Source organism: Lontra canadensis, unplaced genomic scaffold (assembly GCF_010015895.1).
Source record: "Lontra canadensis isolate GAN:19392208 unplaced genomic scaffold, GSC_riverotter_1.0 scaffold1, whole genome shotgun sequence".
NCBI lineage: Eukaryota > Metazoa > Chordata > Mammalia > Carnivora > Mustelidae > Lontra > Lontra canadensis.
The window spans coordinates 81,035,878-81,054,193 of NW_022630995.1; the positions used below are offsets into that span (position 1 = coordinate 81,035,878).

Sequence of the window (18,316 nt, forward strand, 5' to 3'; positions counted from 1 at the left end):
GAAAAAAATGGGCGCCTAGGCGGTTAATTGGTTAAGTGTCCCAACTCTTGGTTTCAGCTTGGGTTATAGCCTCAGGGTCCTGGGATTGAGTCCCAAGTCAGGCTCCATTCTCAGCTCAGAGTCTGTTTGTCCCTGTCCCTCTGCTTTCCCCCATCCCCCACCACTGTCCACTCTCTAAAAAAGAAATAAAATCTTTTTTTAAAAAAATGGGATGAAAGCATAAAGCACTTTTGCAGCATTATCAAAGTATAATGGCTATTTTTATGGACTGAATGTGTCTTGAATTCCTAGCTCCTTATATGAAGGTTATCAGGAGGTAATTAAGTCATGAGGGTAGAGTTCTAATGAGTGGAGTACATGCCCTTATAAAAAGAAACACAAGATAGCTTGCTTCCTTTCTTTCTGCTACTTGCCATGTGAGGATACAAGAAGATAGCCATCTGCAAAGCAGGCCCTCACCAGATACCAGATCTGTTGGCACCTTCATCCTAAAACTGTGAGAAATAAACTTAAGCCACCCAGTCCATGCCATACGTGTTAAGAGCAGCTCAAACTGAGACAGTTGTCTTAAGTCAAAGCACTTGTGTGATAAAGTTGTGAGCTGACCTAATTGATTTTTTCATGGAACACCATTTCTAACTAGAAAACAAACAAATTATGGTTATTCAGACTTCATTTTGTGTCAGATATTTCCTTGAAAATGAACAAAATGAATCTGTAATGTCATGGAAAACTGAGCTTTCATGCACGTTAGAATTTTTGAAACCTTGTATTTGTCACCAAGAGCCTGAGAGTTTCCACTAATATTTAGACTTTTCTAATGAAATCAGTGGTAATTTTTTTTAGGAGTTTGTATATGCATGTCTGCGTGTATGGTAAAATATACACAATATTTAATTTTAATCACTCTTAAACATGCTTACTATTTATCAGCATTAAATATTCTCAATGTTATATAACCATCACCACTCTATACCTAAAACTTCTATATCATCCCTAACAAAAACTCTATTAAACAAAATTAGCCCTTTCTTCCTCCCTTCAGCTCCCAATATCTTCTATTCTACTTTCTCTCTTTTAATTTGATTATTCAGCGTACCTCACATACAAGTGAGAAGATACTCTACTCACTGTTTGAGTCTTATTTCACTAAGCATGTTTTCAACATGTTTTCTATGTTGTTGTTGCAATAAGTTAAACTTTCATTCTTTTATATGGTTGAATAATATTCCATTATATGTATATACCATATTGTGTTTATGCAGTAATCTGTTAAAGGACATGTGTTGTTTACATCTTTTGGCTGTTATGAATAATACTTCTATAAACATGGACTTAAAAATGTTTGTTCAACTCCCTGTTTTCAATTCTTTTGGATATAACCCTCAGGAGAGCAATAGCTGGAACATATGGTAATTGTATGTTTTAACCTTTTGAAAAAATGACAAACTGTTTTGCAGTGGCTGTGGCAGTTAATATTTTCACAAACAATGCTCAAGAGTTCCAATTTCTCCACATCTTCACATTTATTTTCAGGTATAAACATATGTATTTATTTAAGTATGTCCTTGGGGCCTAAACTCATGACCCTGAGATCAAGACCTGAGCTGAAATCAAGAGTTGGGTGCTTAACCAACCAAGCCTCCCAAATGCCCCATATTTTCAGTGTTTTAAAAAATTATACATATTAGATAGCTCAGGCTGTCATAACAAGATACCACATCCTGGATGGCTTAAACAACAGAAATTTATGGTCTCACAATTCTGGAGGTCAGAAGTCTATTAGAAGGTGGAAGAAGGGCAGTAAAATATCCTCTGGACTGAAAAGGTACTTTGAGACCAAAAAACAAACCAAGCAACTCCAAACTGTTTAGCTTTTTATTTAGGGCAACTTACTGACAGGAGGATCAGGTGGACAGATGATCTCAGCACTATGCAGCTATTTTCCACAAAGTCTGTAACTTAATCTATAGAGATTATAGAGCAGGGGCATCATTGTGGGGAGGTTGAAGGGCAGTTATCTAAAGTAGCACTATCTGTGTGCCAGAGGGATCTCTACTATTCATCTGAAGTGGCACAATCTGTACACCTTCCCTCATTCTAGCTAGAGCGCACACTAACCTCCAACAGGCATGGAACATGTGGTCCTGTGGAAGGTCACTGTGCAGACAAGAACAAGATAGAAAGCAAAAGATGGAGTCAGTACTGTCAGCACTCCTACAAAGTCCAACATTAAAGTGGCAGCAGCACTGGTTTCTGGTGAGGCTTCTCTTCCTCGCTTATAGACAGCCACCTTCTCTATGCATCTTCACATGGCTTTTCCTCTGTGTATATACAGAGAGAGATCTCTTGTATTTCTTCCTCTTCTTATAAAGACACCAGTCCTATTAAATTAGGGGCCACCTTTATGACTTCATTTAACTTTACCTTTAATGGGTCTCCCTATACTATCTCCAAGTATAATCACACTGGCGGTTAAGACTTCAATATATAATTTTAAGGAGAAACCATAATACCATTCTAGTAGGTATGAGGAGGTATCTCACTGTGGTTTTTTATTTGCATTTCTCTAATGACTAATGATATTGAACATCCTATCATGGGCTTATTGGCCATTTGTACATCTTCTTTGAAGAAATGTCTATTGAAATCCTTTGCCTATTTTTGAATTGGGTTTTTTTAGTTGTCAAGTTTTTGAAGTACATTATATATTCTAAATATTAATCCCTTAACAGATACTTGATTTGCAAACTTGATTTTCTCCTATTGAATAGGTTGTCTTTTGACTCTGATACATAAAAGTTCTTAATTATAGGGGTGCCTGGGTGGCTCAGTAGGTTAAGCTTCTGCCCTCGGCTCAGGTCATGATCTCAGGGTCCTGGGATCAAGCCCCACGTCGGGCTCTCTGCTCAACAGGGAGCCTGCTTCCCCCCTCTCTCTGCCTGCCTCTCTGCCTACTTGTGATCTCTGTCTGTCAAATGAATAAATAAAATCTTTTTTTTAAAAAGTTCTTAATTATAATGAAGTGTAATTTATTTTTTTCTTTTGTTACCTGTGCTTTTGGTGTCATAGAAGAAACCAATGTCAAATCCAGGGTGATGAAGATTTTCCCTTATGCTTTCTTCTAACAATTTTATAGCTTTAACTCTTAAGTTTAGGTCTTTGATCAATTTTGACTTAATTTTTTTATACAGGGTATAAGGTCTGGATCCATCCTTATCCATCCTTTTCCATGTTGGATATTCAATTTTCCCAGTACCATTTGTTGACAAGATGGGCCTTTTCTTTACTGAACAGTTCTAGCACCCATTCTGAAAATAAACTGACCAGACATATGAGGGTTTATTTCTAGGCTATCTATTCTATTCCATTGGTCCACTTGCCTGTCCTTATGCCAGGACCATAATATTTCTTTTTAATTTTTAATTTTTTTCTTTTTTGTTTACAATTTCTTTTTTTAAAGATTTTATTTATTTGATGGAGGGGTGGGGGAGAGAAAGCAAGCACAAGCAGGGGGAGCGACAGGTAGAGGGAGAAGCATGTTTCCCGCTGAGCAAGGAGCCTAACGTGGGGCTCAATCCCAGGACCCTGCAATCACGACCTGAGCTGAAGGCAGCCACTAAACTGACTGAACCACCCACGTGCTTTAGTTTAATACTGTAGCTTTGTAGTAACTTTCAAAGTCAGGAAGTGTTAGTCCCCCAATTTTATTCTTCCTCTCTAGGACTGTTTTGGCTTCTCAGGACTCCTTGCAGTTTCCTATGAATTTGAGAATAAGGTTTTCCATTTCTGTGAAAATCATTGTCAGACACACAGAACAATGGAAGAAAATAGAAAACCCAGAAATGAATCTTTTTTATGGTCAACTAATCTTTGACAAAGCAAGAAAGAACATCCAATGTAAAAAATATAAATGTAAAATGTAATGTAAAAATGTAATGTAAATGTAAAAAATGTAATGTAAAAAAGACAGTCTCTTCAACAAATGGTGGTGGGAAAACTGGACAGCGACATGTAAAAGAATAGAACTGGACAACTTTCTTATACCATACACAAAAATAAATTCAAAATGAATGAGAGACCTAAATATGAGACAGGAAACCATCAAAATCCTAGAGGAGAACACAGGCAGTAACCTCTCTGACATCGGCCATAGCAACTTCTCACTGGACAGGTCTTCGGAGGCAAGGGAAACAAAAGCAAAAATGAACTACTGGGACTTCATCAAGATAACGAACTTCTGCACAGTGAAGGAAACAATCATCAAAATTAAAAGACAACCTTTGGAGTCAGAGAAGATATTTGCAAATGACATATCAGGTAATGGGTTAGTATCTAAAATCTATAAAGTACTTATTGAATTCAACACCAAAAACAAATAATCCAGTTAACAAAGAGGCAGAAAACATAGACATTTTTCCAAAGAAAACATCCAGATGGCTAACAGACATCACCAGCAAAATACAAATCAAAATGAGATAACATCTCACACCTGTCAGAAAGGCTAAAATAGTAACATAGGAAACAACAGGTGTTGGTGAAGATGTGGAGAAAGGGGAAACTCTCTTACACTGTTGGTGGGAATGCAAATTGGTACAGCCACTCTGGAAAACAGTATGGAGGTTTCTCAAAAAGTTATAATAGAGAACTACCCTCTGACCCAGCAATTGCACTACTAGGAATTTACCCAAAGGATACAAAAATACTGATTCAAAGGGGCACATGTGTCCCAATGTTCATAGGAGCATTATCAATAATAGCAAAATTATGGAAAAAGCCCAAATTTCCATTGACTGATGGATAAAGAATGTATGGTGTTTATGTATGTATGTGCATATATATATATATATATATATATATATGCAATGGAATATTACTCAACTATAAAAAAGAAGAAATCTTGCCATTTGCAACAACATGGATGAAGATAGAGAGTATTATGCTAAGCAAAATAAGTCAGTCACAGAAAGACAAATACCATATGACTTCATTCAGGTGTGGAATTTAAGAAACAAAACAGATGAACATAGGGGGATATTTAAAAAAGAGAGGCAAATCATAAAACAGACTTTTAACTATAGAAGACAAATTGAGGATTACTGGAAGGGAGGCTGGTGAGAGGATGGGTAAATGGGTGACTGCTATTAAGGAAGGCTCTTGTGATGAGCACTAGGTGTTGTATGTAAGTGATGAATCACCAAATCCTACCTGTGAAAGTAAAATTACACTGTGTGTTAGCTAACTAGAATTTAAATAAAAATTTGGAAGGAAAAAAAAAAAGGAAAAGGCTGTTGGAATTCTGATAAGGATTTTGTTGAATCTATAGATCACTTTAGATAGCACTGATATCTTAACAATGTTAAGTCTTCCTATCCATGAATATGAAATGACTTTCCATTTATTTAGGTCTGCTGTAATTTTTTCAGCAATGTTTTGTAGTTTTCAGCATACAGAACTTTCACCTCTTTGGTTAGATTTTTTTTTCCCCTAAGTATCTAATTCTTTCAGGTGCTAATGTAAATAGAATTGCTTTCTTAATTTCCTTTTCAAATTGCTCAAATGCTGGCATATAGAAACCCAACTGATTTCTGTTTTGTACCCTGAAACTTTGCCAAATTTGTTTATTAGTTTTAGTATCTTTCTCATTGATCCTCTGAGATTTTCTATATATGGAATCACACTATCTGTGACTAGAGATAGTCTTACCCCTGTCCTTTTTTTTTTTTTTTTTGTTTTTTTTTTTTTTTTTTTTTTAATTCATTTGAGAGAGAGAGCATGCACAAGCAATGGGAGAGACAGAAGCAGGGGGAGAGGCAGAAGCAGACTCCCAGCTGAGCTAGGAGCTTGACATGGGGCTTGATCCCAGGACCTGGAGATCATGACCTGAACCAAAGGCAGATGCTTAACCATCTGAGCCACTCAGGCAACACTTACTCCTTCCTTTTTAATTTGATGTCTTTCCTTTCCTTCTCTACTAGCTCTGGCTAAAACTTTCAGTACAACTTTGAATACTGACAGTGAACAAATATCCTTCTTATTTATTTATTTATTTATTTATTTATTTATTTATTTGACAGAGATACAGAGAGCACAAGCAGGCAAAATGGCAGGCGGTGGGAGAGGGAGAAGCAGGCAGTGCTGAGCAGGGAGCTTGATGCGGGGCTCGATAGCAGGACCCTGGAATCACGACCCAAGATGAAGGCAGAGCCTCATCTTGTTTCTGATTTTAGGAGGAACAAATTTCAGTCTTTCACCATTGAGAATGATGTTAGCTGTGGGTTTCTTACAAATACTTTTTACCATGTTGAGGGGTTTTCCTTCTATTCTTAGTTTTCAGACTTTTTAATCATAAAAAGATGTTGGATTTTGTCAAATGTTTTTTCTATGTCAACCGAGATGATCACGTAGTCATTTCCTCAATTCTTTTTTAAAAAATCTTAATTTATTTATTTTAGAGGGAGTCAGTGTGTGCAAGTGTGGGCAGGGGGAGAGGGAGAGAGAGAATCCTTAAGCAGACTCCCCTCTGAGCTCAGGGCTTGATGTGGGGCTTAATCCCAGGACCTTGAGATCATGACCTGAGCTGAGATGAAGGTCGGCTGCCTAACTGACTGGGCCACCCAGGTGCCCCAGTCATTGTGTTAGGTCTATTAATATTATGTATTACACTGATTTTCTTAGTTGAACCACTCTTGCATTACTGGGATAAATTCCACTTGGTCATGGTGAATAATCTTTTCAACATACTAATGGACTTTTTAAAAATTTATTTTTATTTATTTATTTTTTTAAGTAGGCTCCATGCTCAACATGGAGCTTGAATTCACAACCCTCAGATTAAGAGTCACGTGCTCTACTAACTGAGCCAGCCTAGTGTCCCTGACAACTGCTGGATTTCATTTGTTAATATTTGGTGAGAACTTCTGCATCTATATTCATAAGGGGCACTGGTATATAATTTTATTTTCTTGTGATATCTTTATCTGGTTTTGGCATCAGCATAATTCAGGCCTCATAGAGTAAGCATTCCCTTCTCTTCAAATTTTTGGAAGAGTTTGAAAGAGATTAGTGTTAATTCTTTAACTATCTGGTAGAATTCACTTCAAGTGGAGCCACTGGTCTGGAATTTTCTTTGTTAGGGGAAGTCTTTGATTACTGATTTGATCTCTTTTATGCATGGGTTCAGACCGTCTATTTCTTCTTCAATCAGTTTAATTTGTATGTTTTGAGGAATCTGTTCATTTCTTCCAGGTTGTCTAATCTGTTAATGTATATTGTTCACACTAATCTCTTCTAATCCTGTTATCTCTGTAAAATTGGTTAGTTATGTTTCCATCTCTATTTCTGATTTTAGTTATTTGCATCTTCTCTTTTTGCTCTGGCAATCAGCTAAAGAAGCTTTGTTAGTTTTGTTGATCTTCTCAAAGAACCAACATTTGTTTTTACTGATTTTCTCTACTGTTTTTCTCTTCTCTTTATTGTTTATTTTTGCTCTCATTTTCAACATTTCCTTCCTCCCTTCTGCTAGCTTTGGGTTTATTTTGCTCTTCATTTTCAAGTTTCTTAAAATATAATGTCAGGTTACTGATTTGTGAACTCTTTTCTTTTTAAATGTAGGCATTTATAGCTATAAATTTCCCTCTGAGCACTGCTCTCCTTGCATTCCTTTAAGATTTGGTATGCTGTTTTCACTTTCATATCTCTCTCAGTATTTTCTAATTTCCTTTATGATGTCTTCTTTGACTCATGGGTTAAAAGTATATTGTTTAACTGTCACATACTTGTGAATTTTCCAGTTTTACTTCTGTTATAGATTTCTACTACCTTCATTCCACTGCAATCAGAGAAGATATCTTATATGGTATCACATTTAAAGTCTACTGAAGCTTTTCTTTTGGCCCAACACATGGTCTATTGTACAAAACGTCCTGTGTATACTTACGAATGTATATTCTGTGCTGTTGTTGGGTAGACTATATTATGTGTGTGTGTGTGTGTGTGTGTGTGTGTGTGTATATAATCTGCTAGGTCTAATTAGTTTATTGCATTGTTCAGGTCCTCTATTTGTTACTCATCTTATGTCAAGTTGATTTATGCATTATTGAAAGTAGTGTATTGAAATCTCCAACTATTCTTGTAGAAATGTTTATTTCTCTCTCCAATTTTTTTCAATTTTTGCTTCATATATTTTTTTAAAAGATTTATTTATTTATTTGAGAGAGAGTGGTGGGAAGGGCAGAGGGAGAGAATCTCAAGCAGACTTCCTGCTAAGCATGGAACCTGACAAGGTGCCTAGATTTCACAACCTTGAGATCATGAGCTGAGCTGAAATTAAGAAATAGATGCTCAACTGACTTAACCACCCAGATGCCCCAATTTTTGTTTCATAGACTATGAGGGGCTGTTAATAGTTACATATACGGGGGCGCCTGGGTGGCTCAGTGGGTTAAAGCCTCTGCCTTCGGCTCAGGTCATGATCATAGGGTCCTGGGATCGAGCCCCGCATAGGGCTCTCTGCTCAGCAGGGAGCCTGCTTCCCCCCCCCTCTCTGCCTGCCTCTCTGCCTCCTTGTGATCTCTGTCAAATAAATAATAATAAAATCTTAAAAAAAAAAGAAAAAAGTGTTGCTTTAAAAAAAAAAAGTTACATATACGTTTATACAATTAACCCTTGAACAATGTAGGAGTTAGGGGTGCTGACACTCTACACTAGTCAAAAATCTACATGTAAAGATTGTCTCCCTAAAAACTTTACTAATAGCCTACTGTTGACCAGAAGCCTTGCTGATAACATACACTGTTAATTAACACATACTTTGTATGTCATGTGTATTACATACTATACTCTTATAGTATGTAAAGAAAAGAAAATGTTATTTAAAAATCATAGGAGGGGCGCCTGGTGGCTCAGTGGGTTAAGCCTCTGCCTTTGGCTCAGGTCGTGATCTCAGGGTCCTGGGATCGAGCCCCGCATTGGGGTCTCTGCTCAGCAGGGAACCTGCTTCCCCCTTTCTCTCTGCCTACTTGTGATTTCTCTCTGTCAAATAAATAAATAAAATCTTAAAAAAAAAATCATAGGGGGGCACCTGGATGGCTCAGTGGGTTAAAGCCTCTGCCTTGGGCTGGGATCATGATCCCAGGGTCCCAGGATCGAGCCCCACATCGGGTTCTCTGTTCAGCAGGGAGCCTGCTTCCCCCCTCTCTCTCTGCCTGCTGCTCTGCCTACTTGTGGTCTCCCTCTCTCTGTCAAATGAATTTAAAAAATCATAGGAGAGGGGCACCTGGGTGGCTCAGTGGGTTGAAGCCTCTGCCTTCGGCTGGGGTCATGATCCCAGGGTCTTGGGATCGAGCCCACATTGGGCTCTCTGCTCAATGGGGAGTCTGCTTCCCCTCCCCCCTCTCTCTGCCTGCCTCTCTGCCTACTTGTGATCTCCATCTGTCAAATAAATAAATCTTTTTAAAAAATCATAGGAGAAAATAATATTTATAGTACTCTAGTGGGGATGTAAGTATAACTGGAGTATACGAAACTGTATTCATATCAGTCAGCCTAGGATTTATTTTAGCCAAATTCTGCAGATTAGGAACAAATAAACTGGAAAGAGATGAGAGTTTACTCAGCTTGAGATTTGGAGGTATTAGAGGTATAAAATAAGTCTAAGAGCAAGAATCTAGAATTCAATAAAAATTTATAAGACACAAACTAACAAGAAAATTAAAATTTTTAATAAAAAAATAATGCAAAAAAAACCCCCAAACAAACAGAAGGATATATACATCAGATCACCCACCTATTGGCATGATCACACAATGGACTTTAAAATAACCATGATTAGATTAATATGTTGAAGGAATTCATGGAAAGGAGAACATGCATGATAAAAAAACTTCAGCAGGAAAAAGAGAACTATTAATAAGAAGTCAAATGGTAATACAAAATTTATAAAGCACAATTATCAGAAATGGAAAATTTCCGTGATGAGCTTATCAGGAGACTGGACACAACTAAAAATGAACAAGGGTCAATCAAAATTATCCAATGTGAATTACAAAGAGAAAAAGTAGAAAAAAAAAATCAGATCATCTAAGAGCTGTGAGATATTAACAAATGATCTAATATACATGTAATTGGATCCCAGAAGTAGGAACAAACAAGAACAAAGGGCAAAAAATACTTGAAGAGGTAAGAGACGAAAATTTTCCTAAATGAATAAAAGACAACAATGAACCCAAAAACTTCAGAGAACCACAAGCAGGATAAATACCTTATGTGTCACACAGATATATACACATATAACCATACCCATATCTAGATCCATCAAAGAATTTTATACTCAATAAGAGTATCTTTCAAAATAGAAAAAGACAAACTTCTCCTTATAAACAAAAGTAGATAGAATCCACTCCTAACAGACCTGTACAACGAGAAATTTTTAAGAAATAAAGAGCATTACAAATGGTAAAAATGAGAGCAAATGTTTGAAAAATTTCTCACATTGGGGCGCCTGGGTGGCTCAGTCAGTTAAATGTCTGCTTTCAGTTCAGGTCATGGTCTCAGGCTTCTGGGACTGAGACCAGGGATCATCTGATCATCTAGCTTCCTGCTCAGAGGGGAGTCTGCCTCTCCCTCCTCACCCTCCCCAATGTACTCTCTCTCTCTCTCAAATAAAAACTCTATAAATAGATAGATTATAGATAAAATAAAAATTTCTCATGTTTTTAAAAGATAACTGTCTACAGAAAAGTAATAATAAAGCTATATTACAGAGGATGGGAGGAAATGGAACTTTATGGTACTAAGATTCTTATGCTATACATGTAGTGGTATAATATTATTTGAAAGTAGACTAAGTTGAAATGTATATTATGAACAGTAGAAGACCAGTAAAAAATAAGAGATATAACTGAGAAGCCAATGGTAGAGATAAAATAGAATTATCATAAGAACTCAGCCAATCCAAAAGATGGAAGAAAAAAGAACAAAGAAGAGATGAAAAAACGTAGAATACAAAATAAAAAAAATTAAAATTAAAATGGCAGATTTAAATCCAACCATATCCATAATTACATTAAGGTAGATGATCTAAAGATATGAATGTTGATAATGGGGTGAGGCTGTGTGTGGAAGGCAGGGAATGCATGGTGTCTAAGGAAACTCTCAGTACCTTCTACTCAATTTCTGCTGTGAACCTAGAACTACTCTAAAAAGTAGGTCAATTTAAAAAAATATATAGTCATTTTTATAAATACTTGTCTGTCACCCCTGAATTAAGCTCCAGAAAGGCAGGGTCTGTAATTATCTTGTTCCCTGCTATATACTCAGTGCCTAGGAAAGTGTCCAACACAATGTTAAGCCCCTGCTTTCCTAATACATTTTACTTGTGGAAGAACATGGAGTGGTGCCTGGGAATGAATAAATCACTATATAGATGAATTATTAATAATGAAAGATATAACATAATAAAAAATGAATTGTAAGGAACATATTCCTAACTAAACGTTCCATTAAATGTCCTAACTAAACTAAATGTTACTGACTAAAATCTTTCACCATTATTTGTTGATCTCTAAAAATACTGCTCTGATTAAAAAAAAAAAAAAACCTCACACTGGAGGGGTGCTTAGGTGGCTCAGTTGGTTAAGCGTCTGACTTCAGCTCAGGTCATGATCCCAGGGTCCTGGGATCGAGCCCTACATTGTTGGGCTCCCTGCTCAATGGGAAGCCTGCTTCTCTCTCTGTCTTTTCCCCTGCTCGTGCTTTCTCTAATAAATAAAAATCTTAAAAAAAAAAAAACCCTGGAAAATAAACTCTCAAAATCACTTAGAACACAATAACCCTAAGTATACAATAGGTGTGCAAAAAACATATACACATTTTATATTTTATGGACAATATATATAATGAGAACAAAATGTAAAATACCAAATAAATATCACTGGAAAGACAGAGGTGGAGATTTTCAGATCGTGATAAATTCACTAGCTTTTCTTTGAATGAAACTATTTAATCCTCCCCTTCTAGTAACTAAAGAATACTTTTTCCTAAGCTAAATCTTCATTTAGAAAGTTGGTCAGATAATTATTCTGAAAATATCTACACAAACAGAAGTTTACAAGAAACACACAGCGATTAGCAGCAAATCACCTCTGCATCCACTGTATAAGATAAAACATACCATGTTATATTGCACAACTGGCACTATCAAAGGTTTGCTCTATCATCTCTTTTGAGGTAAATAAGTCTTAAAAAAAAAAAAAACTAAAAGAAAAACCACTTACTACTAATAGTCAACTAATCTATTTTCCCCCAAAAGGAAAAAGTTCAAAATAACAAGGTGTTTTATTTCCATATTCTTTTTATAGTTTGAGTAGTTTGTTCAGCACATTAATTCACTAAGAACCCACTATGCCACTGAGAATCTGGAATCTTTCATAAACTTAAATATTTTCTTATCTAAGAGTACACATTTGTGGAAACTAGTTTAAATGGGAAAAAATTGTCCTATTCAATTATTCCTTAATGTATTTATTGGAAAATGTCCCATTTATTTCCCTTTCTTCCGCTTCTTTTTAAAAACTATTTTCATTGTTTCATACTTTGCTAACATATAAATTTTTAAATATTCCAAATGTCTAATTAGTAACTATTTTCAACAAACTTAAAATAAAAAACAAAGCAATGTTTGACAAATACAGTACCTGACAGAAGATGTTCTTGGCCCATGATCTCTGGAATCCATTACCCAACCAACATGACACTCTAGAGGGGGATTTGTACTATGTCTTGTTTTTCTCTTTCTTGGACTCTAAAGAAAAAGAAGTCAAACATTGCAATTATTTCAGTAGTGTGAACTTCACAAGTAAATTGAAACCCTCTGACTGTAAACTAGCTCAAACATTTTCATACTGTAGATGACACATTATGAAATCACATGAAGTCACAAAACTTAAACATCTCACATACAAGTTACAAAACTTAACAAAGAAGGTCCTTTGCTAGGATTCAACCCAAGGATTAAAGGAAATACAATTTAGTGTGAGTCTTCATTATACCTTCTGATTAACATTAATTACGCTACAAATTTTAAGGAAGTTATTCCTTAACCTGAGAAAACATCACTGGTAAAATACCATTTTTAAGTGAGTTCTTACCATCTAAGATATATATTTTAAAAAATATGATAGAAACTAAAAAGTCTCATTTTGGAATGTTAAAGGATATAAAATGCAGCCTTTATATTCCAGTAGTTTTGTGTACCTTTACATCAATAGCTTTTGGTTCTTTAACAACAGGATAAAATCTTGGTGTTTTATTTGGATCTTGTAACCTAGGTGTTCGAGGTGTTTTAGGTGTTCTTCCAGGATAAATTCTAGGAGAATCTGGAACTGCTGTGGGCAATGAACGGGCCATTGTTGCTGAAGATATTTCTGAAACATCAAATAGCTTCCAGGCTAATTCATCACTTAAACCTGCAAAGCAAAAAAGTAGTTAAATGTATTTAGATGCTAAGAAAGGGGGCACCTGGTTGGCTCATGGCTTAAGCCTCTGTCTTCAGCTCAGGTCATGATCTCAGGGTCCTGGGATCAGCCCGCATCAGGCTCTCTGCTCAGCGGTGAGCATGCTTCCCTCCCTCTCTCTGCCTGCCTCTCTGCCTACTTGTGATCTCTCTGTGTCAAATAAATAAAATCTTAAAAAATATATATATGCTAAGAAAGTATTTTACTTGAGAACAAAAGTAATTCTGAAATTTTCCACTCTCAAAAGACTTTTTCATTAGAAACATTTAAATATGTAAGAATAAAAAATAAACACTGTCTGCACATTACCTACTTAACAAAATTTTAATTTTGCTCTGTTTCTGACTTTTGTAAAAAGGAAAATAGGCTGAAGCCCACTATATAACCTTTCCCAACCCTATTTCACTTCTCCTCAGAGACAACCAGGCTTTGAAATTTGGTATTTTTATCTATTATTATATACATATTTGTAATAACATTATTTTGTATAATTAACTTCACATAAATGACATCATACTATATGTATCATTTTACAAGCTTTTACAGTCATATTTTGAGACTTGATTATTCAAATTCTATTCATATGGCTTGGTTTATTCATTTTTATTGTAAGAGATTATGCTGTTATACAAATATATTAAAATTTCCATTCTCCTGAAGCTACACATTTATGTTATTTCTAAATTTTCGGCATAATCAAAGATGCTACTGTGAACATTGTTAAATATGTCTTTCTTTACAGGTATGAGCATGTCTCTAAGGTTCATATTTGTGAAATGGAAATGTTGACTAAAATGACATATGTATCTTCTGACTGATTACTGATTGTCAATGTGATTTCTATAATGAATGGTTTCACCAATTTATACTCCCAGCAGCAGCATGAAAAAGTCTCAGCAATTTAATACCCTGGCTAAGATTGGGTTTTGTTTAGAAGTTTAAATATTTTTCTATCTCATGGGATTTAAATGGTATTTATAATTCTTTGGTTCTAGTAAGCCTATTTTTATATGTATAGTCATCATTCAGATTTCCCCTATCTTGAGCTTACCATTCATATCCTGACCATATTTCTATTGGGTTGCTTTGCTTATTAATTAATTAGTTTGTGAAAATATCATGGTAATTAGATACTAATAAGTAAGCAAGCAGAATACAGACTCTGTTTCTGTTTCTATATGGTTTTTCTTCAGAATTATCAATTTGCTCATCAGTTCAATTTTTGTTCATCATTCAACAAATATTAAGTGCCTACTATATGCCAAGCATTATTCTAAACACAAGGCTATAAATTCAAAAGTGAACTTACCTACTCTATTACCTAATTTCCCTAACTTCCCCTTTCTCCTCCCATTCTGAATGGGAGATATCAGAACATTTTTTGAGGAGCAAATTAGGTGATTTCATGTATCTACTTACCCATCAGTGTGTTTCTTCTGCCTCCAGGAGAAGTCTAGTTCTTTATCGTGTCATATTAAGACTTTACTGATTTTGACTCCTCAACTGTCTTTCACCACTTCAGTTTTGGTGCCCCAGATAGCAACCTACTTGATCCTGTTTTCTTGCTTGATATCTTTTCATATGCTTTTTCCTCTCTCTGTAAGTCCCTTTCCCTTATCTTTTCACACCCAATTGAACTCATATCCTTCCTTTAATACCCAGCACAGATGTTACTTTCCCTGGGAACTTGAAGCATTACTTGAATATCTCTGCCAATAAAATTAATCAATTCTTCTTTTGTGACACCTCGGCATTTTCTTATTGTTTGATTTATTAAATTAGAATTTATTTTTTATATATTATCCCATTAGCCAGTAAAAACAAGTCCCAGTGGTTCCCTGAAAGCAAGGGCCACAATCTTATATTTGTATACAACTGCCTACAATAGTGTTAAACATACACCCACCAAATGACTGATAACTGAATTGTGTTAATACAGATTTTCCTTGGATCAAAAAGTTATACAATCACAAGTATAAAACTATGATTATACACTGAAAAATATGTCCAATTTAAAATTTAAATATTTAAAGATCTAGGAACAATAATAGTAAGCTTCCTAACATTCAGATTATGGTTTTCAAATTCCATTTCCCACTTGGTCCTCTAAAAGAAATAAAGTCTGGAGTACAAAGTATAATATGACCCTGAATTCAGTCAGAAAGCACTGAAATTAAAAAAGAAAAAAAAAACCCACAAAAACAAAAACTAGAATAGGTCATGAGGATACAGCAGCAAACTTCAGTGGACCCCACCAGCCAAAAATGAAGTACTCTAAACACTAAAAATAATGACTGAAATTGATTAAAGATGTCAAATAAGTAAGTTCTATGAATTCATAATGGTACCTTAAAACTTAATCACATGTGTAGGTTGCTAGGGCACAAAACTCATTGTTCTAAAAATTGATAAACTGAACACAGAGAAACAAGCATTTATCCTTCCTCTCCTGGAAAAATTGAAATTCAGAGTAACAAAAGAGTTGATAAAAGAACACTCTTATTTATAGAATTCTAGGTAAGAAACACAGAAGGAATGATAGAATTAAAAGATGACTTAAAAAAAGAGATCATTTTGCAAAATAAATAAATAAATAAAGATCATTTTGCAACTCTAATGAAATAGAAAATCTAGGGAATTTCCACCAATAACTCCTAAAACCACTTAGTAAAATGTTGAAAGGAGATTAAATATCAAAGATATGATCCCTGAAAGTAATAATTGATAAAGTGGACTTCACTAAAATGAAAAAAAAAAATCTGATACACGAATGACACTGTCAAGAGAATAAGAAAAGTCACAGGCTGAAAATATTTGCAAAAGACACATCTAATAGAGGACTTTTACGCAAAATATGTAAAGAACTCTTAAAATTCAACAATAAGAAAACAAGCCAATTAATAAATCTCAACAGATACATTAAAGCAGTGATATATGTGGCAAATAATCATAGGCAAAGATGTTCCACATCAGATGTCATTGGGGAAATATAAATGAAAGTCAAATACCACTATACACTTATGAGAATGGCCAAAATCTAGAATACTGGCAACACCAAATGCTTCCAAGGTTATGAAGCAACAGGATCTCTTATTCATTAGTGGTAGAAATGCAAAATGGTACAGTCACTTTGGAAGACAGTTTGGCAGTTTCGTACAAAGCTAAACATATCTTACTATAAGATCTAGGAATCATCCTCTTTGGTACATACTCAAAGGAGCTGCAAAGTTATGTCTACACAAAAACTTGCACATGGATGTCTAGGTACCTTTATTCATAACTGACAAAACTTGGGACCAATGAAGATGTCCTTCAGTAGGTGAATGGACAAACTATGGTATATATTATAGACAATGGAATATTATGCAGTGCCTAAAAACATATGAACCATGAAAAGACACAGATGAACTTTAAATGCACATTACTAAGTGAGAGAAACCAATGTGAAAAGGCTACTTACTGTAGAATTCCAACTATTCAATATTCTGGGAATGGAAAACTATGGAAACAGTGGAAAGGTTAATGGCTGCCAGCGGTTGGAGGTATGGTAGGGGAGAAGTGAATAGGTGAAATACAGAGGATTTTTACTTTGTATGACACTATAGTGATGGATACATGTCATTATACATTTGTCAAAACCCAAAGAATGTACAACTCCAGGAGTGAACACTAATGTAAACTATGGACTTTGGGTTATTATGATGTGTTGGTGTAGGTTCATCCATTGTAACAAATGCACCACTCTGATGTGGGATATTGCTATGAGGAAGCAGCATCCTTCACCAAATGGGTGATGGTCATGTAAGCTCAGGGCAGGGAGAAAAATGGGAAATCTTTGTATATTACCCTTAATTTTACTGTGACCCTAGAACTGTTCTAAAAGAACAAAGTCTTTAGAAAAAAGAAGTTGAAGGGAAACTTTATGATGAATGGGATCAGGCCAATAACATTTAAATCCAATGATCAATAATAGCAGCAGTAAGACAGACTAAAAGGCACTGTATGATGTAATTGGAAGTAAATAGCTCCTTCTAAGAAAAAGTCTTGCCACCAGAAAATTAAAATCCTGAATATACTTAATCTTCTATACCTAAGTACTAATTCATAGGTAATAGAGGAGATAAAGGAATACACTGATTGATATGAAGATAGAAACATGTAAATCTGGATCATAAGAAATCTTATGACAATTTAACCAGTTTTTTCAATGAGTCATTGGCATGGAAAAATAAGAGAAGAGGAATGCTTACAGATTAAGAGTAACTTAATTGTCCTATCGATCAAATGGAATGTATGTTTCTTTGTTCCTGATTCAAACAACCAACTTGAAAAAGATATATACCAGACATCACGGAAAACCAAACATAAACTGCACGTATATATGTTTGTGATATAAAATGAGGTACTTGCAGAAGTAATGGTATTTATTTGAATGAATGAGATTCAACATGAAATACCAAAAACATATAGGGAACAAGGTACGGATGAAAAAAAATGTCAAACTATTAACAGTTGTTAAAATTAGGTAAGAAAATTACATGGGGTTCATTAAAATTAGGTAAGAAAATTACATGGGGTCCCTTCTTTTGATTTTACCTGAACATTTCCATATTAGAAATTAAAGTTTTATATTTATTTTATTTTATTTAATTACATGTAAATTTTAACCACGAATAAGAGCAGATAGGTCAATTTTGCGAAGACTAGGATCTATAGAGTGTTATCTCAAAAGAAACATTTTATAAAATTTTTACAGTGTATCTATACCAATTTGCAATATTTTGAGATAAAATATCAAAAAT

At 35.0% G+C, this 18,316-nt stretch overlaps 1 protein-coding gene across 5 annotated transcripts in view; it reads right to left on the reverse strand.

Annotated features, from left to right (window-relative positions):
• LARP1B (La ribonucleoprotein 1B) overlaps positions 1 to 18,316 on the reverse strand; it is a 123,767-nt gene that overhangs the window by 9,476 nt on the left and 95,975 nt on the right. For all 5 annotated transcript variants that reach the window (XM_032857897.1, XM_032857877.1, XM_032857886.1 and 2 more), the window contains 2 exons: positions 13,255 to 13,466; positions 12,696 to 12,802 (listed from right to left, as the gene is read on the reverse strand). In XM_032857897.1, the coding sequence (XP_032713788.1) occupies positions 12,696 to 12,802; positions 13,255 to 13,466 (319 nt within the window). The remainder of the gene's footprint in view (positions 1 to 12,695; positions 12,803 to 13,254; positions 13,467 to 18,316) is intronic.